This window comes from Sorex fumeus, unplaced genomic scaffold, assembly GCF_029834395.1.
Source record: "Sorex fumeus unplaced genomic scaffold, SorFum_2.1 ptg000063l, whole genome shotgun sequence".
Lineage (NCBI taxonomy): Eukaryota > Metazoa > Chordata > Mammalia > Eulipotyphla > Soricidae > Sorex > Sorex fumeus.
In genome coordinates this window covers 14328671-14354034 of record NW_026606120.1, presented here as the reverse complement: position 1 = coordinate 14354034, position 25364 = coordinate 14328671, and the positions used below count along the sequence as shown (strand labels likewise).

General features: G+C 51.9%; 1 protein-coding gene across 2 annotated transcripts; it reads right to left on the bottom strand.

Annotated features, from left to right (window-relative positions):
• Positions 1–1809: 1809 nt before the first annotated feature.
• Positions 1810–24201, bottom strand: CARD19 (caspase recruitment domain family member 19). 2 transcript variants are annotated; one of them, XM_056127830.1, is made up of 6 exons: positions 24089–24201; positions 4855–4997; positions 3340–3493; positions 2530–2589; positions 2315–2386; positions 1810–2053 (listed from the first exon to the last, which is right to left on the bottom strand). In XM_056127830.1, the coding sequence occupies exons 1-6, from the start codon at positions 24093–24095 to the stop codon at positions 1938–1940; spliced, it is 552 nt and encodes a 183-aa protein (XP_055983805.1). In that variant the 5' UTR covers positions 24096–24201; the 3' UTR covers positions 1810–1937. The 2 variants fall into 2 exon arrangements, with proteins under 2 accessions (XP_055983805.1, XP_055983806.1); XM_056127831.1 differs by lacking the exon at positions 2530–2589.
• Between the last annotated feature and the right edge of the window lie 1163 nt (positions 24202–25364).

Here is a 25364-nt window from a genome sequence, read left to right as displayed (position 1 = left end):
CATGGGGGGCTTGGAACGAGGTGGGGGTCTCCTCCAGGCCAGGCCAGACAGCAGAAGCAGGAGGTGAGAGGGCCGCTCACCTCTCAGGGGGAGTTCTGGGGGGGTCCCTGTTCAACCCACACAGCTTGGGGGTCCCTGAGGTCACAGGGCGGTCCCATTAGCTGTGTCTTCCAGCAAAGCGGTGTGCTGTGGCCACGGTTCCACATCTGTTTCAGGTAAACTGAGACTGGAAGCCAGGACCGTGCTGGGTCACAGACTGGAGCAGGCAGGGGCGGGGGAGGTGGGGAAGGGGGACAAGACTCCAGGAGGATCAAGGGTAGTGGCACGCCCCTGACCCACAGGGACAGGAACCCCATCCCAGCCTGAGGGGGGCCAGACTTCACCCCGCTGCAGTCAGCTTGTCTGGCCCCAGAGCCCGGGGGAAATACAAACTCCTGATGACTCTCCAGTCAGCAAACACGTCCGGTTCTCCCAGAGGCGCAGGGGAAGGAGCTGACAGGCTGGCGGGCGGGGTGGCTGGAAAAGGGGGCTACGCCCAGACCCTTGTGTCCAGCCTCAGCCATGCCAGCCCAGCACTGACCAGGCAGCTGTGCGGACACACACAGGGCGCTCGGGCCTCGACTGGCTCCCGTGTTCCATGAGCGTGTGTGTGCAGATGCTGTGCATCTGTGCGTGTGTGCACGTGTGTTCCCATGAGCATGTACACGTGTGGCGGCTGTGGACCCTCTCCAGGTGCTAAGTGGCCCTGGCTCCACGCCTCGGCCACTCCCTGTGCCCAGCGTAACCCACCCCAAGAGGACCTGGGGCACAGCACTGGGCAGCAGGGTACTAAAGGTGAACCCCAGGACCCCTTCCCATCTGTGTGCACATGTGCACTTGCCAAGCCGGGACCCGGATCCTGAGTTGGAGAGCAGCAGGTGAGATGGACAGACATCCTGGCGGGGGGCGGAGGGGGCGGGGGCGGTGCCAGGCCAAGACCAGACCTGGGCCTCTGGCCACAGCGTCATCGAGCAGGTCAGGAACCCCACACGGAGGGCAGGAGGGACTGTGCGCAGGCCCCAGCTGTAGCAGAAGGCAGGAAGAGGCAACGCCCAGGGCCAGGGCAGCACAGTGGGCCTTAAAGTTCTAGAAGGTTCTGTGGGGTCAAGGACAAAGCTTCATGTCCTCAGCTGTTTCCTAGCATTAGGGTCTGGGGGAGGGGGAGCAGGGGCTGGCCTCCACTCTGGGGACCCTGCAGGGAAGGCAGGAGCTGGGCCTAATGTCCCCCACCCACTGGCCAGCTCCTTCTCTCCTGTCTCTTGGCCAGAGCAATCATGGCCATCACTTGCCAGGCCACCCCAGTAGGTGGTGGGCAGTGACAGGCACCGGGATGACCAAACAGTGTCCCCCGCAGGTGCTCAGGCGCACGCTGGGGTCTGGCCAGGGGAGGTCGTACTGGGCAGAAGCAGCAGATGGGCCTGGGGCACGCCCGGCTGAGGTTTCCCTGGGTCAGGGAGTAGGGGACAGCGTAGACAGCACCGACGGAGGACATCCAGGGACAGTGAGAGGGGAGAGAGTGACACGAAAGATGTCTCTTGGGGGTAGGGGACACTCAGCAATGGTGTGTCTGAGACAAGGGAGGGACAGCTGGGGGCAGGGTGGCCCACGGCCTACCCAGGTCTGGGTCTGGGCTGGACAGAACTGCAAGCCCTGGGACTGGTCTGAGCCGGCGGCACCATCCCGGGGACGTGGGAAACAACTCCAGCGCCTCCACCTCAAGGCCAGACTCAAGCATCATTTCATGTCGCCGAGCGTTTAATGTCGCCGGGCACCTTTGTACATGAGGGTGATGTGCTTCTTGCAGAAACGATAAATAGTAGAAAACCAATGAGTAGAAAAGCAGCGGCCCCAGCGGGCACGGGGGCTCTTTGGTGAGTGTGCGGTGGGGGGAGGCGGTGTCAGAGTCCCCCCAGGTCGTCTGTGAGAAAGGCTAGCAGGAAGCGGCTGACGTGGCGGTCCAGGATGATGGGGGAGAAGGCCAGGATGCGCCGGGTCCCTGGGAGCACCTTAGAGTCTGGAAGACAAGAGAGGGCGCCTCAGCGTCCCCACTAGGCTCACTGCCCCATGGCATCACTCTGGGACTGGGGACCCCTAGCAGATGGGGGAGGCCACAGGGATGGCCCAGTTGTGTGTGTGTGTGGGGGGGAGCGGTTCCCACAAGCCAGGAGGGCAGACGCCCTGAGCACGAGTGTCCTCTGATGCTCGGGGAGGCCGGCAGACCTGACCCACGTCCACCCCTCTCTGCCCCTCCAGCTGGGGAAACTGAGGCACCCACCTGGAGGGTTGCAGTAGAGAAGCAGGGCCAGCCCTGCCGCCAAGCCCAGGCAGGCCAGGAACGCCACGGGCCCTGGGGAGACATAAGCCGGCCGGGTAAGTGGCCGCCCAGAGGGTCCCTGGGGGGTCCATCCACGGGGATCCCGGCCTGGAGAGGGGGTGCCGCAAGGCCCCGTGTGGGGGTGGTGGGGCAGGGCGGGCGAGGAGGGCCTTTACCCCTGTCACTGAACTCGTGGCCGGCAGCCGCCCAGGCTAGCTCTGTGCTCTCTGAGTCCTCTGGAAACAAAACCACAGAATCACGGGGCGGGTTAGTGGCATCAGGCCGGGGAGGAGGGACGGTCCCTCTGTCGTGCTGCCCCCAGCCTCCCGCCCGACCGGCCCTGCCACTGGGAGCACTGTGGGAGGCAGGCACAGGGGGAGGGGGCTGCGACCAGACTCAGAAGCCCTCACTGGCACCCCTCCCCACTCCCAAGGGGCACCCCGGGGCGCCCACATTGGCCCACAGAGACATACACCTGGAGGTGACCTCAGACCTCTATGCACCACACACCCCAGGGTGGGCCTCGGATAGCGAGCGGGTAGGTGTGCAGAGCCCTGCACCTGGGAGTGACCCCCAGCCCCCCTGCCCACCACACACCCCAGGGCCCCTGCTGGCTGCAGGGTTAGAGTAAGACTGCTGGAGCGTGAGCTCGGGATCCATTCGGCTTGGGGGCCCCACTGCACAGCTGTGGGTGAGTGCCCCTGTCCCTCGGGCCTCCGGGACCTTGTCCAAGGACAGTCACGACTCCTGGACGCGAGGCCACAGGACAGAGCCATTCTGCTCTGCTTAGCGCAGGGCCCTGCAGGACACACTGTGTGCTGGAGGTCTGTCCCCCAAGAACCACCGCGGGGAGAGGGCCACCTCCACAGCCCCCGACATGGTCAGTTAACTGGGCTTGGCACCAGGTGCTGACTCTGCACAAAATCTGGCCTGGGGGTGGGGAAGAGGGGAGGAGAGGGGGGTGGGCCCCGGGGGGGGGGACTCACCCAGGGCGTGGCGGCTGGGCAGGCAGGCGTGCAAGGGCTGCGCGTGCATGAACAGGGCCCGGTAGAACTCCTGGCAGTGCTGCTCCCCGCTACGCTGCAGGTGGCCCAGCAGGTCACAGAGCCGCACGCGCAGTGCCACCCTGGGGTTCCGGAACTGGGGAGGGACACGGGGCTGGGTCAGGGCCAGACCACATGGAGGCCTCCGGGGAGGAGCTGGTGGCACCCTCCCCTCCCCCCCACACACACACCCGGGGCTCAGAGTGACTGGCCAGCTGCTCCCCACCTCCACCCCGGGAAGAAGCAGCCCCCAGCGAGGGCCATGGGGGGAGGCAGTGAGACGGGCCCTGAGTGCTCATTCCCGCCGGACGTGGGATCCTGAAAAATAAAGCCCGGCTGGCCAAGAGGGAGACGCAGGCTCCCCGGGGGCCCTTGGCTGGAAAGGTCAGTGAGCAGGCGCTTGGCAGCAGCCGTCGGCACAAGGAGGCCGGCACCAGCCCAGTGCTGCCCCCTGACGGCCGCGTGAGGTGCTACACGGACTGTGCCCCAGATACAGGCACACCGGGACCTTACCCCGCAGCAGGTGTGAGTGTGCGTGTGTATGTGCGTGTGTATTTGTGTATGTGTGTGTATGTGTACATGTGGGTACATATGTGTGAATATGTATGCATGCATGTATGTATGTGTATAGATATGTATGTGCGCATATGTAGGTATATGTGTGAATGTGTATATTTGTGTATGTGTGAACATGTGTATATGTGTATGTGTGCATTATGTATGTGTATATGTGTATGTATATGTATGTGTGTATATGTGTGTAGGAACGTGTGCATATGTGTGTGTGTGTGTGTGTGTGTGTGTGTGAAAGGGGTTTCCCTTTTCCATCCACAAATGTTGGGGACTCCAAACGATTTATAAGGAGGATGCCCCAGAAGGAAAGCAGGAACTTCTGCTCTGAACCCACCGTGGGACTCATGTCACCTAAGAAGTGACACAGCCGGGAACAGGCAGGCCCTGGCTGACTGTATTTGGGGGGTCGTGCTATGCGCCCCGGGAGAAGCCTCGACTTTTGGGAGCGCCCGGCTGGGGCAGTGAGCCCACAGCAGCAGGAACGCACAGCTCCAGCAGAAGGACCGGATATGACTTCGGCTGGAAGATGGCTCACACCCTTTGGTCCCTGGGGGAGGATGAGGGTTGTGGGTGGGGTGGGTAGGATGTTCCCAGTGCTCTGAAGCCCCAGATCCCCAGGACCACCCACGCTAAGGGCACACCCAGCATGTTTGCCCATATTGGACTTTCTGTGTGGCTGAGTGAAGGGCAGGGGCCCTGGCTGGTACCCTCTACTTCCCCCCAGTCCCTCCCCCCCATTTGTACCCTGTTGGATTGCTGTTTCCTGCGGCCCTCCTAGAAAACCCAAATCACTCAAGGACACGGGTTTCGGCCTCTCTGCCTCACAGGGCCAGAAGTGTTCCCCAGCCCTGGATGAGGGATGGAGCACCCGGTTCTCTGAAGCACCTTCTCCGCCTCCTCGTTGCTGAGAATCTGGGGGTAGTAGCGGTTCAGCTGCAGGATGATCCTGTCCGCCTGCTGCTCACTCAGGCGCCCGGGGCCTGTCAGGAAAGGCGCATCCTGGAGCAGACGGTCACAGTAGGTCTGAGCTGAAAGGACAGAGAGCGCAGAGGTACCAGGCAGCCCAGGGCATAGTCTCGGCCCAAGACATGTGGAAACCCTCCCCCCCAGCCCCCAGCCTTGGCCCAACCCTGTTGAAACCCAAGACCCCGTGAACATCCACTGATGTGCACAGCCCAGAGCCCCCTAAACACCTCCCCTGACGTTGTATGCCACCAACTCCGCCCTGGAAGATGGGAAGAGCAGGGGGATGAGGCAGCTCAGGCACAAGGCCCCAGTGCTGACCTCTCTCCACTAAGCCCAGGAGCTTATCGCAGAAAATACTTGGGTGGGTGGAGAGGGGTGCTGAGAATCGACTATCCAGGGCCCTCTGGAAACAGCCGGGGTTGGGGCGGGGGGTACAGGAGCATGGAGAAGCTCTGACCCCACACTTCTGTTATCTACTGTTGGGGAGAGGAATCAACAATCAGAGCCTGGCTGGGCCACACAAGCTCCCAGCACCTTCCCGATCCTTCCAGATCCTTCTAGACCCTTCCAGAATCCCATCAGAGCACACTGTGTCTTTCCCAGGAGCACTCCTCAGAAATGACAGGTCCTCAGGAGCTAGGGGTGATCTCCAGCACTGCAGAGGGTTCCCAGGCACCATAGGGTGTGGCCCCCAAACCCCAGAGACAGAGAGCCGGGGGTGGTGAGTGCAGGGTGTTAGGAAACGGCACAGGGTTCCCGAACCACATGGTGGTCTCTGCACTCCAGGGAGCAGAGTTTGGATGGCACTGAGGTAAGTGGGTACCCACTCAAACAAGACAGTCAGAGCTGCAGGTTGTCCTAACTCTGCCACCAGAGAGAAAATATCGGTAGAACAGAAACAAAAGGAAACCTGGATGTTATAAAAAGACAACTAGAACCTAAAAGAGGATGCAGTGGAAAAAATGAAGAGGGAAAGGTTACAAGACACACAGGGGTGCCATGCCAGGCTGTCTCATCCGGAGCAAACTAGAGGAGGGCAGGTGAGTCCCCCCCGCCCACCCCAACTAGCCCAGCAGTTGAAAACCTCCAGAACTCATCCACTGTCATGCTCACGGCCAATTTCCATAGGCTCAGACAAGCCTCATGCATGAGTGAATCTGCTGAAAAACCCAGGTATGCGGGACTTGTGACTGAAACCTCCAGGTTCCCACGGAGTCAGAAATGGGCGACCTCCCCCCATCTCCCTGTGCTTCTGGTAGCCTGGTAGTCACTCCCACAAACTGCCTCTGGCGCCATATAAGCTCATTAATGGCCATGATCCAGAGACTCAGAAATAAATCTTTTGGAAGACAGAAACACAAGAGCAACATGATGCAGAGATGCCTCCGGACCCCAACGTCAACATCTAGCTAAAAAAAAAAAATTAATTAACCTCAGTTGTATCACCATATTTACAATTTTAGAACTCCTCGAGTGTGCGGCCACATTTGTGGCCATATAACATCTCATATGCTATACCACTGATGTACCAAGACCAGGGCTTGTCAGCTCCAGGGTAAAATATAACAATCTTTACACACTTTCCTTTAAGGAAACTTTTTTGATCATTTTTAACATTATTATTATTGCTTGTAATATTCATAATAAGCAATACAAAATAAGTTATTTAGCTCCTGCTTTGGGGGTAGGCTTTAGGGGTCAAGATGGAAATATTTGCAATTTGGTGGTGGGAAGGTGTAATAGTAGTGGGATTGATGTTGGAATATTAGTACTGTAGCACTGTCCTCCCATTGTTCATCGATTTGCTCGAGCAGGCACCAGGAGATGCTTCTCCATTGTGAGACTTGTTGTTACTGTTTGGACATATCAAATATGCCACGGGGAGCTTGCCAGGCTTTGCTGTGCAGGCGGGATACTCTCCGTAGCTTGCAGGGCTCTCCGAGAGGAATGGAAGAATCGAACCCGAGTCAGCTGTGTGCAAGGCAAATGCCCTACCCACTGTGCTAACACTCCAGCCCAAAGTTATTATTATTATTATTATTATTATTTGTTTTTACTTTTTGGGTCACACCCAGCTATGCTCAGGGATTACTCCTGGCTCTGCACTCAGGAATTACACCTGGCAGTACTCGGGGGACCATATGGGATGCTGGGAATCCAACTCAGGTTGACCACATACAAGGCAAATGCCCTCCCTGCTGTGCTATTGCTCCAGTCCTGTTGGAATATTAATCACTGTCACTGTCCTCCCATTGTTCATCGATTTTCTCGAGCGGGCCCAGTAACGTCTCCAGTGTGAGACTTTGTTGTCACTGTGTTTGGCATATCAAATACATCATGGGTAGCTTGCCAGGCTTTGCCATGCGGGCAAGATACTCTCGGTAGCTTGCCGGGCTCTCCGAGAGGGGCGGAGGAATCGAACTCGAGTCGGCCATGTTGGCTGCATGCAAGGCAAATGCCCTACCCGCTGTGCTATCGCTCCAGCCCGGAATATTAAATATAATAAATTATTGTTAACAACTTTATAAAGGGCTGGAGCGATAGCACAGTGGGGAGGGCATTTGCCTTGCACGCTGCCAACCCAGGTTCGATTCCTCTGCCCCTCTTAGAGAACCCGGCAAGCTACCAAGAGTATCTCGCCCACTCAGCAAAGCCTGGCAAGCTCCCTGTGACATATTCGATATGCCAAAAACAGTAACAGGAAGTCTTATAATTTGTTGTGAGACGTTACTGGTGCCCGCTCGAGCAAATTGATGAACAATGGGAGGACAGTGCTACAGTGCAGTGCTAACTTTATAAAAATAAAATAAAAAAGACATACAGGGGTGCAAAAAGACAGAAAGAAGTTATTCCTTATTACTTTAAATGTAAATGAATTATGGGCTGAGCCATAGCACAGTGAGCAAGGTATTTGTCTTGCACACACCGACTCAAGTTCTATCTCCAGCATCACAGTCCTCTGAGCTGATTCCTGAGCACAGAGCCAGGAGCAAGACCTGAATACCGCCAGGGCTTGCCCCCACCAAAAATAATAATAATAAAATAATGAATTAAATTACAATTGAAAGGTCAGAGATGGGCAGAAGGACTGTCCACATTCCTTTTGCACAAGTTATCATACTCGACAACACTTGTAATAAGAAACACAAGACTTGGGGCTGGAGGGATAGCACAGCAGGTAGGGCATTTGCCTTGCACACGGCTGACCCGGATTTGATTCCCAGCATCCCATATGGTCCCCTGAGCACTGCCAGGAGTAATTCCTGAGTGCAGAGCCAGGAGTAACCACTGAGCAATGCTGGGTGTGACCCCCCCCAAAAAAAAGAAAGACAAGACTTGGTTCTCAGCCATTTCCTGACACAAGCACCTGAAATCCTTGGAATTCCCTAGTAAAAATCTGCAATGTGAAGGAGCATCTTCTGCTGTTCCTAATCACCCCCTCCCAACTTCTTCTGAGGGGAGGGGACTTTGCTAATGTCCCTAAACAGCAACAGATGGGAGCTGGCTGGGAGAGAACTAAGCAGAACCTTCCTGTCGGACCCCAACCTTGGAAGGGAAGAGGGACTCGATGGAGACTGAGTCGAGGCCCCATGGTCCCTATTACTAATGAAGCCTATGGAATGAGCCCCCTTGAATGCCCCTGTCCAGATCTGAAGAGTTTGTGGGTGCTGGAGCCACAAGGGAAGGTGAGCAGTAGTCACGTAGGGGTGCGGGTGCCCTCCCCCTCCCCCAGGGCCTGCTTCCCGCACCTCTTCCTGCTGCGGTCAGCCCATGTCCCTGCGCTCATTCGGCCCACATGGCAAACTCATCGAACCCCAACCGGGGACCCGTGATTCGGAGCTGATCACTGAGCACCACCCAAGGCAGAGGGGACTTGCGACTGGCACCTGCAGTAGAGTCATGGGTACTGAGCCCCTGGACAGGAGGATGGACAGCGGCTCCACTGGACGGGGTCAGAGTGGAGCTGAGCTCCCAGACACCCACCGTGTGCCCCTCAGAGGTGTGGGAAATTATTTGAGGAAAAGACAGTGACGGAAGTGTCAAAAGTGCTGACAAGCAAACGTGCTGTGGACAGGAGGAGCAGGGAAACAGAAATATCAGAAAACGTTTCTAGGGGCCAGAGCGATAGTACAGCAGGGAGGGCATTTGTTTGCAGGTGGCCAACCCCGGGTTCGATACCCGTCATCCCATATGGTCTCCTGAACCCTGCCAGGAGAATGTGGAGCCAAGAGTAAGCCATGAGCACCAGAAGGTGTGACCCCCTCAAAACAAAAAAACAAAACAGAGCAAAAGAAAACATTTCTAGACCTTTCTAGAAGGTTCAGGAAAGAAGTGCTGGGAGGGAATGCAGAGATCCAAAAGCGTTTGAAGGTTGATGGTGTGTCTCCTCCAAGTGCTAGGGGGACCGGTGGCCTGCTACTAGCTGAGAGAACAGGGAAACTGCGATGCAATGTTACGAAACTGTCTTGGCAAAAAAACTCATTTTAAGTATCTGCCGAGCAAGACAACCCTCAGACTGAGTGTGTCTGGCTCCTTCCGGCCCATCTCTCCAGACCTGTGCCCGGGACCTACCTACAAGTACGGCCCCAAACCCCAGGCCTCACACTCGCCTAGGAGAGACCAGATTGGTGGTTGTCCCCAGACAGGCGGCTTCAGACTCTCTAGGTGTGCAGGAGGGAATGAAGGGACAGGAAGAAGCAATCGAACGGATGGATGAAACAAATTTACAAACAAGTCAGTGAGATTCTGAAAGCAGAACAGGAATAGAGAACAAACTCCACCAACCATTTTATTTCTTTTTGAAGAGGTCGGAATTTGAGGCCCAAGCCCCAATATGGGGAGAATGACCTTTATAAACCACCCCGGGGGCGGCACTGCTTGGGGTGGAGGATGAAGAACGGTGGGAGTTGATGCGGAAGAACCTAAAGATACTAAGTCAGGTTCCAGGGAGATTTCTATTTTCATGAAAATCCTGGTTTTTTGTTTGTTTGTTTGCTTGGTCTTTGTTTCTTTGTTTGGGAGCAACACCTGGCAGTGCTCAGGGATTACTCCCGGCTCTGTGCTCAGGTATCACTCCTGTTAGTGCTTGGGGGAACTCTGTGGGGTACTTGGCATCAGACCCAAGTCAGCTGTGTTGCAAGGCAAAAGCCTTACCCACCAGGTTATGTCTCTGGCCCCCGAGAACCTTATTTTAAAGGTAAAATTCTCTCCAGAGACTTTTACCTGAGGGGCACTCTGTTACCCAAATCACAGCCTATCATGTGTTTGTTCTCCCTCTCTCTCTCTCTCTCTCTCTCTCTCTCTCTCTCTCTCTCTCTCTCCCTCCCTCCCTCCTTCTCTCCTTCTCTCCTGAAATTCTTTTCTGTAAGGAAAGACAATATCCGGAGAAACCTGGGCAGGAATTAGGGCTGATTTTCCTTTTTCCTGCCAAGAAAAACCTGGGCAGGACTTCGGGCTGATTTTCCTTTTCCTGTTGGATTCCTCAATCCAGCCTGGGGCCATGGGTCCCTGAGAATTGGGGTGGTGGGGACCAGTTCCTGTGCTGTGCAGATCAAGTGGATTCCAGACACAGTTTGGCGGCCGCATTGAGCTGACGGGACATGAACATCTGAGTCACAACAGTGCTCAGATCTCACCCGCTCAGACCCAACTCACCCACATCCCCCAGTGGCAGCTCAGCAGAAAGTGAAAGCCCTCTTCTCTTGAAGTCACATTCCCTGTCCCCCATTTCACCCAAGTCAGCTGCCACACTTTGTGAGATACCTAGAAGTCAGGTGACCTGCAACATAGCCACTCAGGGAACACTTTTTGGCGGGAGTCACTTTTCCCACCTGCCACAAAGGACCTGTGCTAACCAAATACTTCATAAACGAGAACTGGCATTCCTTATTAGCACGTCATGGCAATTTGTGCATGGCAATTTGTGCTAATCAAGCTGCATACAAGAGTTAGCTACTGGTAGCATGCACTGGCATGAATATGTTTAATACTACAACAGTCCTGGGCCAGAGAGATAGTAGTACTGTGGGTAAGGAGCTCGCCTTGCATGTGCCCGGACGGACTCAATCCTTAGCACCATCAGGAATGATCCCTGAAAACAGAGACGGGAGTAAGCCCTGAACACTGCCTGAGTGTAGCCTCCGACCAAACAATACACACGATGGCACTCATTTCATAAATATTTATCCCAAAAATCTCCTCTGGATGAGAGCGACAACCCGTCTTCCAAGTCCACTAAAAGCAAAAGGAAGATTCTGGCTCTGACAAAATTTCCAAGTCAAATACAGACAGACCCCAGTGGGAAGCGCCTGCAGCAAGCAGGGAGCTTCCTCACTGGGTTCACTGACCTTTCCGATGCAGACGCAGATGAGTTCGCTGAGGCCATCAAAGGTGACAGTTGACCAAATCCAGCACAGTACCACTCGGTTCCTGAGATGGATGATGAAGAAGGGGGCGATGATGATAATGATGATGATGAAGAAGAAGAGATAGGGGAAGGAAGATGGGAAAGTGTGCAGAAGGGGCTGACCATGAAGGTGAAAATGAGGAGGAAGCGGAGGAGAGGAAGAGACAAGGATAACTAAGTGAACAGTCTTTGGCTTTCTTTTCTTCTCCCTCCTCCTTGTGCCCGCCCAGCTGTCCTGTTCTGGAGAGTCTCTTTTTTCTCCTTTACACCATGTTTCACAACTTTATTTTGGGGGTAAGGACCTTGGACAGGATCCAGTGAGTTCAAGAGAAGCTCTATCTGCTTTCTGATCGATTCATGTTTGTCCCTTCTGGTCTCAACAAAAACGTTATGGAACTAATTCCACCACTGTGCTCTGCTGGGAAAAGAAAACCCTTCAGCTCTGCAAGAAGGGACAGAAGCCTTCCCCTCCTCTCTCAGTTAATGGCTTCAGAGCTGACACCGTGTCTGATAGTGGGCAGAAAGCTACAGGGATCTGTTTGCATTCTCTTGTTTCAAAGAAAAGGGGAAAAATCTTTTTTCCCCTCCCAAAAGGGAAAAAATATGGGAATTTTGGGCCAGAGTGATAGTACAGTAGGGCATTTGTTTTGCATGTAGCCAATCCAGGTTCAATCCCTAGCATCCCATATGGTCCCCCAAGCACTGCCAGGAGTAATTCCTGAGTGCAGAGCCAGGAGTAACCCCTGAGCATCGCTGGGTGTGACCCAAAAAGCAATAAAAAAAATAATAATAAAAGCAGAATTTAGGGTGGCTGGAAAAATAGTACAGCAGGTAGGGAGGGTGCTTGCCTTGCATGCAGCCAACCTGGGTTCAAACCCCAGCATTCTATATGGATCCCCTGAGCATCCTCAGGAATGATCCCTGAGTGCAGAGTCAGGAGTAACCCTTGAGCATCGCCGGATATAGTCCAGCTCCCCAAAAAATGGGATTATAAAAGGTTAGCAAAGGTGTTTGATTAATTCATTTGACAACAAGGCTTCTTTGGTGTGTTTAATTGTGAGGTTTAATGGACATCCTTGCAATTTAAGGTGACACTATTTTTGTTGTTTGGGTTGGTTTTGGGGCCACACTCAGCTGTGCTCAGGACTTACTCCTAGCTCTGCAATGTGCTTAGGACTTACTCCTGCCTCTGCACTCAAATTATTCCTGGCGGTGCTCTGAGGACCATATGGGATTCTGGGGATCAAACCTGGGTCTGCCACATCCAAGGCAAGCATCTTATTTGTCCAGCTCCCAAAGGTGACACTTTAAAAATAAAATTCTCTTCTAATGTTAAAAAATAAGATAATCAAAGGAAGAGGCTGGGGGGTGGGAGAAAAACTGGGAACACTGGTGGAGGGAAGCTGACTCTGGTGGTGGGATTGGACCATGGTAAGCCTGAAACTCAACTATGAATAACACTGTAAATCAATAAAAAATGAAGACAGAGAAAAAAGAGAGAAAAGGGCAGGACAGGATAGCACAGAACAGGCCAGGCCAGGCCAGAGTGCCCATTCTGAAGCTCACGTGCACAGACCGGAGTGGTCTGTGGAGGCTAAACACGGCCTCCAGCTTGCAGAGAGACAACAGTCACGCCCTCCGCTCTATGGAAGAAAGAAAGTGGACTCCACTTGGAAGCTAACTAGGCATGGGAGCAAATCTCTTCCCAGCGCAGCCCCCCAAGTTCAGCCCAGTAATATCATGTGTTCAGCTTGCAAGGCCCAGAGTAGCTGGACTCCTTCCCCACAAAAACAGAGATAATCTTTTTTCCCACCTGCATCAAGGATCGAAGTCACAGATTTGAGGCAAGTGTTCTATCATTATTCCCAATCCAGACAACGAGATGACAAGTGAGCTTTTGGGAAGCCACAAAAGTGTTACTATGCTATACTTGCTGCCCAAGCACAAAAAAGCTAATGTATGGTGGTTGTTTCCAGTTTGGGGATTCTTACAAATACAAATGCTATAAACATTCACAAACAAGAGAGCTCCAATCACCAACCTAATGTGATATCGTAAAGAACTAGAAGGGAAAATAGGAGAACAAGACCAAAGCTAGCAGAAGAAAGGAAACACTAAAGAGAGGAACCAAGAGAGAATCAAGAACAGAACTTTAACGGGGATATGGTGCCACCAGCAGGTCAAGTGCATCAGCAGCCTATTGGTGCCTTCAGACTTCCTGATACCCCAAAATCGCCACTGGCCAGATCCCAACAACTTGGCGCCAAGTTTACCAAGAACTTAAATTACTAAAAGTTAGGTATGTGGGAGCCACACCCACAAACCACCTCCAGCTCAGCTGTACAAGCTCATTTATTGACCTTATTTCAGAGACCCATAAATCTCGAAAGAGATCAAAAACTGCAGTTAGGACCAGCAGCGCGGTGTGCTGAGGGCGAGAGCGGGTGTGCCCTGTAAGGCATATGCCAATAGTTTATTTCTCTAGAAAAGATGGAAACAAGGGCCATGATCCAGAGACACACAAAAGAATCTCAGAACCGAGTAGCCCGCTGCAGAGATGCCTCCGGACTTTAAGCCAGGTCGACTTCACTGAAGTGCCTCAGACAGGGGCAGGCATCATCCCTCCACCTGCCCCCTAAAAACCCTGGTAGCTGCCCACTTCCAGAATCCAATGAGAAGTGCAGGTACACAGGTTCAGTGATGGCAACTTCCAGGCCTAAAGGGGTAGGGGATAGGCTGGTCCCTCTTATTACCCCCCCCACACACACACCCAGTCCCCATGGGACCCTGGAGGTCACGCCCACAAACTGCCTACGGCTGCTATGTAAGCTCCCTAATGGCCATGATCCAGAGACACACAAAAGAATCTCAAACTGAGCAGCTCACTGCAAGGATTTCTCCAGACTGTAATTATCTAAAATTTTAGAATTCCAGGAGTGCGTGGCTGCTCTTGCGGCCACATAACATCTTATGCTATTCACAACAAGCAATACAAATGAGAGTATGGGAGAGATTGTCTGCCATAGAGGCAGGGGGAAGGCTGGGATGGGGCGGATACTGGGGCTCTTGGTGGTGGAAGATGTGCATTAGTGGAGGGATGGGTGATAGATCATTGTATGACTGAAACTCAAATAGGAAAGCTTTGTAACTGTATCTCATGGTGATTAAAATGATAATAATAATAATAATAATAATAATAATAAGAAGAAGAAGAAGAAGAGAACATTAAAAGACAAAATGAGGGGCTGGAGCAATAGCACAGCTGGTAGGGTGTTTGCCTTGCACGCGGCCGACCCGGGTTCGATTCCCAGCATCCCATATGGTCCCCTGAGCACCGCCAGGGGTAATTCCTGAGCTCATAGCCAGGAGTAACCCCCTGTGCATTGCCGGGGTATGACCCAAAAAGAAAAAAAAAAGACAAAATGAAACACATGAAAGTTGATTCTTCAAGAGCTAACCAAAACTGACAAACCTTTGGCTAGATTGGCAAAGAAAGAGAAAACTTTGTAAAGTTTTATTATAAAATAGGGTTTTTACTACTAATTTTATTGAGAAACAAAAAGGTTTTAAAGAAAATTAATGTGAACATTAATGTTTAGTGTACAACTGAGATGAAATGGAAAAATTTCTAAAAATACATAATCTACCAAGAACAGAAGCTTAAGGAAACAGAAAATCCAGGTAGATTTATAACTAATATAGGAATTAAATCAGTAAACAAAATTATTTTAACACGCACCAGTGAATTCTACCAACATTTAAATAATAAACAATAATCCTCAAGCTCTCCCAAAAATCTGGAGAGGGAGGGATATTTCCTAACTTGCTATTCGAAATAAGCAAAAGCAGAACACAACAATACAAGGAAACCAAACACCAATGTCCCTTATGAATGGTGAAACGAAAATCTTCAACAAAAAAGTAGGAAACCAAATCAGCAGCATCTTAAAGCTCCTTAGTGAAATGAGATCGATTTTAGGAAAGCAAGGATGGTTTAACATATTTAAAATCTTGTCATTTAACATGCCACATGAATAGAAAAAAGTTATTAAAAAGTCACATGTCATCTCAAAGTAATAGAGAAAAATCACTTCTAAAATATTCAATGCCCTTTTCAATTAAAGCAATTAAAAATAGAAGGATGGGGGTATGGTGCCGCCAGCAGGTCAATCTGTACCTGTGAAGTGAGTGCATCAGCAGCCTCATGGCGCCTTCAGACTTCCAGATACCCCAAAATTGCTGCTGTGCCTTTGGCCAGACCCCAAAAACTTGGGGCAAAGATTACCAAGAAAGTAAACTGCTAAAGTTAGGTATGTGGGAAACACACCCACAAACCACCTCCGGCTCAGCTATATAATTGAAGGCAAGGCCTCTTTGGTTCCTTATTGAACTGCTTAATGGACATGATCCCAGAGACTCAGAAACGAATCTCAGAACCCAGTGGCTTTAGGTAGAAATGCGTCTGGTCTCTGCAGTAGGCTACTGGTGCTGGGCCAACCCAGGTGGGAATAGGTTTCGTGCCTTGGCCTGTTTCCCCTGGCGGCCCAGTGGCCGCCATCCGTCTGAGGCCACTGGATAGTCGCATTTGGGCCCCCAGTGACGAGACACACGGAGCCTCACGGGATGGGGGTGGAGCTGGGCTTGTCCTCCCCACCCCAACGAGACCCCAAGTCATCACCCACAAACGGGCTCTCTGGCTCCTCATCAAGCTGCTCAATGGCCTTGATCCCAGAGACTCAGAAACAGATCTCGAAACCCAGTGGCTTTTGGCAGAAATGCATCCGGACTCCACAGTACGTTACTGTCGCCGGGCCATCCCAGGGAGGAAAGGGTGTTGCCCCTCCGCCTGCTCCCTCTTGGTGACTTGGTGGCTGTCATCCTCCAGAGGCCATTGGACAGTCAGGCTTGGGCCCGCAGTGACGAAACTTGTTGGGCCTCACGGGATGGTGGGGGGGGGGGAGCCGGGCCTGTCCTCCCCACCCCAACGAGACCCCAAGTCATCGCCCACGAACGGCCTCTCTGGCTCCTCATCAAGCTGCTCAATGGCCATGATCCCAGAGACTCAGGAGCAGATCTCGAAACCCAGTGGCTTTTGGCAGAAATCCCTCCAGATTTAAGTGTTAAAATTTCGAAATTTCAAAACCACATGGCCCTACTGCAGCCACACGACATCATATGTTATTCATAACCAGCAATAGAACACAAATTGTCTATTGTTGCCTTTTCAGCATATCTGAGTGTTGGGGTAAAATCTCAAATAATGGTGGGTCTGGTGTCGAAATAGTGAATGTGATCAAAGTAGAGAGAGAGAGTAATGTGGAAATCATCTGCCCCACAGGCAGGGGGAGGGTGTGGGATGGGGGTATACTGGGGTTATTGGGGGTGGAGAAGGGGCACTGGTGAAGGTACGGGTGTTTCATTGTATGACTGAGACTTAGACCCAAAAGCTTTGTAACTGCTCTCATGGTGATTCAATAAATAAAATTATAAAAAATGGAAAAAAAAAAGTAAGGTGGAGTTCATGCACAATTCAATCAGCTAATCAGTGGCTGAATAAATAGCAGTACTCCTACAAAAAAAAAGAGAGAAATTTTGTATTTATTCCCTAGGGAAAAAATATTTAAAAAAATAAAATAAAAATAGAAGGAAACTTCGAAGGAAACTTCCTCAATATGATATATGCCATATATTAAAAGATACAGCAAACTTCACTCCAATTGGTCATATACTGAAAGCTTTCTCCCTAAGAGAAGAGAGAGGACAAGGAGATACCCTCTCTCATCACTTCTATTTAACACAGCACTGAAAGTTCCAGTTAAAGAAATTAAGGGGGAGAAAACAGGAAAATAAAGGAATGCAAATTAGAAAGGGGTAAAAGGATCTCTGTTCAAAGAAGGTTTATCTTCTATTAAGAACCCCTAGAAATTAATAAATACTGCTAAAACTAATAAATTTGGCAAAACTATAAGATATGAAATAAACACAAAAATCAGATGCTTTTCAATAAACAATCCAAAAGGAAAAATAATAAAGCAATTCCATTTACAATGGCATCAAAGAGATTAAAATGCTTAGGAAGAAATTTAATTGAGGTGAAAAGACTTGCACAATGAAATCTATAAGCATTGTTGAAATAGAGAAGAGAGAGAAAAAGGAAACACACCCCATATTTATGAACTGGAAGAGTGAACCATAGTGGAAAGAACCTTATTATCCAAAGTGATCTTCAGACTCCAGGTACTTCCTGCACAAATCCTAATACTTTTCATTTTTCCAAAATAGAAGCCATCATAAAATCCACATGGAATCTCCAGGGACTTTTATAGTCCAAAACAATTCCAGAAGAGAAAAATTACTCAGAGTTCCTGATTTCAAACTTCCTACAAAGTCACTATAACTAAAAGCAGTATGTGGTATCGGTAAAAATTAGACAAAGACCAGTGACATAAACTTTAGAGTCCAGAAATAAATCCTGCTTTGAGTGTACATAGAAGGAGTACAAAGACAACCTAAAGAAGAGTAGAAAATATTTGCAAAGTTTACATCTGATAAAAGATCAAAGCCCCAAATGCATAAAAGCAACTAGAACTCAACAAGATAAAAAAAAAACACATTTGTAATCCAACTCAAATGGGCAGAGGGCTTGAATAGGCTTTCTTCTTCTTTTTTTTTTTTCAAATTGAATCACTGTGAGATACAATTACAACAAAACTTTCATGTTTGAGTTTCAGTCACACAATAATCAAACACCCATCCCTCCATCAGGGCACATTCTCCACCACCAATGTCTCCAGTATTACCACCCTGCCTTCCAACCCTCCACCTGCCTCAGTGGCAGACAATTTCCCCCATATTTTCTATTTTGGGGCAGTATGGTTTGCAATATAGATACTGAGAAGCTATCATGTTTGATCCTTTATCTACTTTCAGCACACATCTCCCATCCCGAATGATTTATCCAACCATCATTGACTTAGTGATTCCCTTTCTATTTCAGCTGCCTTCTCCCCCAGCTCATGAGACAGGTTTTCAACTATGGAACAATACTGAATAGACTTTCTTTAAAAAATCACAAATAGGGAGGAGAAAATGATATGAGATCAGATACTTGCTTTGCATGGGGCCAACCCCAGTCCAATCCCTGGCACTACATATGATCCCCTCAGTTCTACATAGGGTCACTCATGAGGGCCAGGAATGACCCCTGAACACTGTAGGGTGTGGCCCAAACATCCCCCAATAACACATCAAAAAGACTTAAAAATATGATATATGCACAAATAACTACCGAGCACATGAACAGAGGCTCAACATCACTAATCATTATGGAGATGCAAATCATACCACAATGAGATGCTTCATTATTCCTAGGGAGGTTAATATATATATACATATGTCATATATACATATATATTTATATACACATATAGATGATAATGAGGATCTGGAAAAACTGGAACTCTCAGACATTGCTGATGGGCACAGACGCTACAGGAAACAGCCTGGCAATTCCTCCAAAAGTTAAACATAGAATTAGCATACCAGCAATTTCACTCCTAGGCAGGTACCAAAAGGAGTGCAAAACAGGGTCTCAAATATGTACCTGCACATCTGTGATGAGACCAGAATTATTCACTGCAACCAAAAAAGAGGAAATCTAGTGTTCATGCCTAGATGTGAAGGGCAAGTAGAATGTAGTAAAATATAAAAATATTCATCATTACAAAAGGAATGAAATTCTAATTCATGGATGGACATTGAAGATATTGATATGTGAGATAGTTCAGACACAAAAGGACAGCTAATATTATGAGCCTACTAGTATGAAATATCCAATAGAAACAAATTCTAGAGACAGATAAAGTAGATTTATCAATTATTCAATGATTGCCAAAAGCTTGGGGAGGGGGTGCGGAGGGAGTTAGTGTTTAATGGGGTTACTTTCTATTTAAGATGACTAAAAATAAGTTCTGAAAGTGGTTCCACAAGACTGTGAATATCATAAATGCTACTGAAATGGTTAAATATAAATTTTTCTGTCTGGGTCTGGAGAGATAATACAGCTGGTAGGGCTCTTGCCTTGCATGCAGCCAACCCAGGTTCGATCCCTGGCACCCCATTTGGTCCCCTGAGTATTGCCAGGAGTAATTTCTGAGCACTGGTTATAAGAGTAACCCCTGAGTGCTGACAGATGTGACACCTCCAAAATGAAAATATAAATAAATAAATAAATAAATGAAAAGTTCTTTTCTGTACAGAACCACAAAGGTGGTTTAGCACAGAGGTGAACAGATAAAGTTGTTAATTTATACCTGACAAAGGTTTGGTCAACCCCACCCTCTTTTCAGAAAATAAATCACTTCCTCTGGGGGGGAAAAAAAAGTACCCGCCAACCCACCTTCTTTGAATAAACCAGCAGAAAGCTCTCTCTAACTGGGTCAGAGACCACTGCTGCCCCCTAATTGTTGCGACACTCCCTCCACAACACAGGGCAAGGCAGAGTGCCCACTGGGGTAAACATTGATCTACACAATGGAATACAATGAAATTATAAAAAGTAAGGAACCTATGAATCATGAAAGGACATGGAGGAAACAAAAAGGCATATTAACAAAAGTAAAAAGATCCAATCTGCAAAGGCGAGACAGTAGAATCTTGATTATTTGTTAATCCAAAAAATGGAATATTATAAAAGTCATTGAAAGGCCAGAGGTGGACAGCGGAGACAGCTCCATATCCAGCATGGTAGCCCCTGAGCACTGCCAGGTGTGATCCCCCAAACCAAAACCCAAACAAGACCAGTAGTTGCCAGGGGCTGGGAGAAGGGAGGGATGAATAGATGGAACAAAGAAAATCTTTAGGCCAATGATGCTGCTCTGTATTCCTTCATTGATGTATATGTTCTTAGGTATGGGGCACAATCAGCGGCACTCAGGGCTCACTCCTGCCTCTGTGCTCAGGAATCACTCTTGGCTCTGTGCCCAGGGATCACCCCTGGCTCTGTGCTCAGGGTCACTCCTGGCTCTGTGCTCAGGAATCACTCTTGGCTCTGTGCTCAGGGATCACCCCTGGCTCTGTGCTCAGGGCTCACTCCTGGCTCTGGGCTCAGGGCTCACTCCTAGCTCTGTGCTAAGGGTCACTCCTGGCTCTGTGCTCAGGGCTCATTCCCAGCTCTGCACTCAGTGCTCACCCTAGATTTATGCTCAGCGCCACTCCTGGCTCTGCAGTCAATCCTGGCTTTACACTCAGGGCTCACTCATGGCTCTGTGCTCAGGGATCATTTCTGGCTCTGCGCTCAGGGCTCACTCCTGGCTCTGTGCTCAGGGCTGATTGCTGGCTCTGTGCTCAGGGCTCACTCCTGGCTCTGCATTCTGGGTCACTCCTGGCTCTGAGCTCAGGGCTCACTCCTGGCTCTGTGCTCAGGGCTGATTGCTGGCTCTGTGCTCAGGGCTCACTCCTGTCTCTGTGCTCAGGGCTCACTCCTGTCTCTGTGCTCAGGGCTCACTCTTGGCTCTGTGTTTAGGGATCACTAGTGTCTGGGTGATATGTGGTGTTGGAAATTGAACAGGGCAAAATAAGTGCCTAAGCCCTGTAGTGTCTCTCTGCCCCTGCATTTTTCATAACCCACAGAGTATGCACCATTCATGCTCGATGGAAAATTATGAACTTTAGCTAATATAATAATGAAGCCAGTAAATCACATAACAAAGGGAGCCCGAGGGGATTCATAGGGCCCTGCGAGCTAATTGCTCACCCCTCTGTAAACCAGAACTGTTCTGAAAATAAAACCTACTAATTCAAATGAAATTCCATCTGGAAATTCCAGTATTGCATTTAAGGGGAAAGTGAGGATTCCAGAAAGCCGCCAAAAGCCTAGTCATGAGAGGAAGAGGAGGGAACTTCTTGGAGAGACGGACTGGGCTTGGGCTGGTGATTGGCAACACATGAGGGAGGCCTGGGTTTGACCTCCTGGAACCACATGGTCTCCTCAGCACTGCCAGGAAAATTTAAAATTTAAAAAACAACTTTTAAATAAATAATAACAAAGCCTTCCCAAATAGTTCCCTAAAAATGAACACGTCATTGTTATTAATGTTTAATGAGGATAAATAAAAGACCAAGTCTCAGAGCGCCTGGGGTCAGTGGCTGAGCTGACCATTTATTTATTTATTTATTTATTTATAAATAAACAAGACCCCATCAAATTCTTCTCTGTTCTAAACTGCCCCATCCTCCATTCTTCTGAGCTGACCAGCTCTTCTTTGTCTCCCTTAGGTTGGTCCTTCCCCAGAATGTACATTGTGCATTGTGTGTGTGTGTGTGTGTGTGTGTGTGTGTGTGTGTGTGGTTTGGGGGCCACCCTCGGCAATGCTCAGAGTTACTCCTGGCTTTGCACTCAGGCATCACTTCTGGTCGTGCTCAGAGGACCATGAGGGATGCTGGAGATCAAATCCAGGCCAGCCACATGCAAGGTCCATGCCTTAAATACTGTACTCTCACTGGGCCCAGAAAGTACATTTCTAACTTCAGGCTTCTTCCAGCCCTGACTGTCTGCCTGGAAGATGACAACGGGTATTTTCTTATGTGCTCAGGGATGCCAGCCTGTTGGCCCCACAGCCTCTGTCATACAAGGGTGCACGGAGCTTTATCCTGTCCAGCAGACATGAGGACCCCACAAGCTGGTCCACCACCTCCTCCCTGTCCTTCCTTCCATTCACCCATTCTCAGACGGAAAAGCTGAGGCGCTGACCCCATGGAGGCGGTGCCAGCTGGAGGTCAGACCTGCGTGCCCGATGAACATAGCGGTAGGTAAGGTGCTACGTCCAGTCAGGGCTATGAGGGCTGGCGAAGGGTTCTGGGAGCAGTGCGGCCCCCCTGAGCCCAGCAGGTGCTCAGTCGATGGATGGACCTTTTAGGTTCACGGGCCAGAAGCAAGGCTGTCCATGGAGCGGGGCCAGCACTCTGCGGCGAGCGCCCCGGCCTGTGGGCCACAAGCCAGCGAGGCCTCTGTTCCCAGTGTCGTGAGTCACAGCTGCTGCCAGGGCCCGAGCTCCCTGGGCCTGGTGCGTTCTGTGGTCGCTGTGCTTACAGCCACACCCAGACAGCCTGGGAGGCACAAAGGAGCACGCAAAGGAAGCGGTTTCCGTCCCGGGCCTGATACACAGTCCCAGACCATTCCTAAGAGCTAAAAACAAAAGCTCTGGCAGAAAACCCACTGGAAGGCCGCCGGTGCCAAGCTCTGCCTCGCCCACTGCCTTACCCAGATGCTTCGTGGCTAAGGCAACCCACGGCCGGTCATTCCTGCAGGAAGCCGTTTCTCAGTCCACACCCAACACTGACCTGCCCTCCCGCTGCCCCTAGCAGCCTCCCAGCACCTACCCCTGTGTCTTCCTCTGGGCTATCACCGTTCCTTGCTGCCCTCCACACCCCAGGCCTCCACCCACTGGCCAAGATTCCAGGGAAGGTCCCAAACTGCCAGCCTGGGTGCAAAGTCCAAGGATCTCCTCTGGAGCGAGCTCCTGGGCCCAGATGAACTGCTCTGCAGTATGAGGCAGAGACTGTTGGACAGGAACAGCGACAGCTGCGGCCTCTCAGGCTCGGCGGCTCTGCCCCACGCTACCTCCCGAGGCCCTAACCTTCAGCAACTTGTCCTAGCGGCCCAAGGCAAGGCCCAAGCTAGGTCGAGGTGGCTGGGAGCGCGGGCCCCACCTCCTGTGCCCATCATGCTCAAGGTCTCCCCCCAACTCCCAACCCGAACAGAGAGAAGGGACCAGGGGCCAAGACTGGATGGCTGGAGCTCAGCCACTGGCCCTGGGTGAGACCTGCACCATGTGCTCTCAGACTCCACCCACCCAGGATGCTCCAGGGCCTATCCCTGCTGTATGGGAATGCCCAGTACACCCAAGCATCCAGGAGGGACCACCAGTAAAGAGTTCAGGGGAGCAAGGCTTAGTGCTCCTGACCTAAGAGCGGCACCAGGTTCCAGCCCGCAAAGCCCTCACATGCCAGGCCTTGGTGAGATTGTCTGTGGGGCTGGGGGCCAGCACAGGGACTTCTGCGATTTCCTGGGAGTGACCGTGGCCTCTCTGAGCCCCAGAGAGGACACTCCTGATCTAGGGCAGCCGGATCTGTCACCACCACTGCCCTTGGGGGTCCTACACAGGGATCTGTCACTGCCCAGCACTACACAGTGAGGGAATCAGTCGCCGTCCACAGCCCTCGGGGCCACCACATAGGAGAATCCTCAGCTGAGCATTGCCAGGTGGGCAGTGGGGTCTCCAGTTCTGAGGAGCACTGGGAGGATGTTTGGGTTGAAAAAGAAGCTGCAGGGGCTGGGGACCCCCAGGCGGGCGGGTACCCGGGGGAGGGGTGGAGGCGCCTGTCCCGATCAGTCCCCGGAACCTGTCCCAGGGTGGGTGTGCGTGTCCACCGCACCAACCTCCTCCCAGGAGCGCACACCTGCATGCAGCCGCGCCCAGGTTGCTCCTGACAACACGGCAGCAGCGCAGGGTCCCGCGGGGGCGGTCAGCACTGTCCGCTCGCCAGGCCCCGACCGCAGCCGCCCCCTGGCCCCTCGCGGGGTCAGACCCCCTCCAGAGTCTGAGGGGCACGGGGGCCGACTACAGGCCAAGGTCATGGGCCGCCGCGTGCGGGAGCAGCCGCCGGGGCGTCACTCGCGGCGTCACCCGGGGTGGGGGAGCTCCTGTCCCGGGATGCGGGACACCACCCGGTCCAGTCCGCGCTCACCTGTCATGGCGGCAGCCCGGCCGGTCCCCGCCCGGCCGCCCCGCGATCGTCCGCCCGTCAGCCGCCCGCGGGTCCCGGGGACTGTCGCCGGCCGCGGGGCCCCACCCCGCCTAGCCACGCCCCTTCTCGCTCAACCCCGCCCCCTCAAGCCCCGCCCCTGCCCCGAAGCCCCTCCCCGGCGTCATGGCCGCGCCAAACGCCGCTGGGCCCGCCCTGTTCCGGTCGGCCGGCGCCGGAGCCCGAAACTCCGCCCCTCCAGGCCCCGCCCCCTCCGGTTCGGGCGGCTTCCTGGCGACCGCCCTGAACTGCGATCCCTGAGCCCCGCCTCCTCGGGCTAGCTCCGCCCCCGGCTAAGACGCGCCACTCCCACCTCCTCCGCTTCCTGCTGCGCGGAGCCGAAGTCTCTCTCTCCGCCGGGCCCTAAGCCCCGCCCCCGCCCCGTTTCAGCCTATGCTAGAGCGACTCTCCTCTCCGTGGCCCCGCCCCATCCCCGCTCAGCCCCGCCTCAACCCAAGCTCTCTGGCTTTCTCATCTCTTCCGCCTTGTCCCACCTCCGAAGTCCGGAATGAGGAAACTGAGGTTGCCAGAGAGGAAGAGACTTACCCAAGGTCTCACCGGCCAGGCTGTGGGGGATACGGAAACCAGGCCTGGTGCAAAAGGCTGACTGGCATTTTGCCAGCTGAGCCCGTCGGGATCGACTGGTCCAGAGATAACTTTCCCCGATAAAGGAACCCACATCCACTGTTAGAGACTCAGCCTAGTGGGGCAACCGGACATGGTTCCACCAACTCAGCACCACCAGGCTTTATACACCGGAGAGGCTCAGAGCAAGCATGACGTTATGTGATGTTTTTTTTACCAGCTTCCTTTTTTCAAAACCACCACATTTGACTGTGTGGGTGGGCACAGATAAATGGCAGATGCCCAGCTTGTGTGAGATCAAGCCTTGAGTACTGCAGGCTCAGTCAGGCATGGGGCTTTACTGGAGGCCAGCAGACTTCAGCCAGGGTCCCAGCCAGGAGGAAGCTGGACACAGCGGGAGGTGTGGAAGTGGGCAGACAGGTGGGCTCTGGAGAGATGAGGAGGGAGCAGAAAAGCCACCGAGAAGCAGAATCAGGGCTTTGGGGGTGGAAAGGATGTCTCTGGAGGCTGAGCAGATCTCATCTTCCTGCTAGTCAGCAGGACACTGTAGGGAGACTGAGTCCCCCATCCCGTGCTGCTTCCTGAGATACAATGCTGAGTCCCAGCTGCCTGGTGGGAAGGAACCACAGGCCAC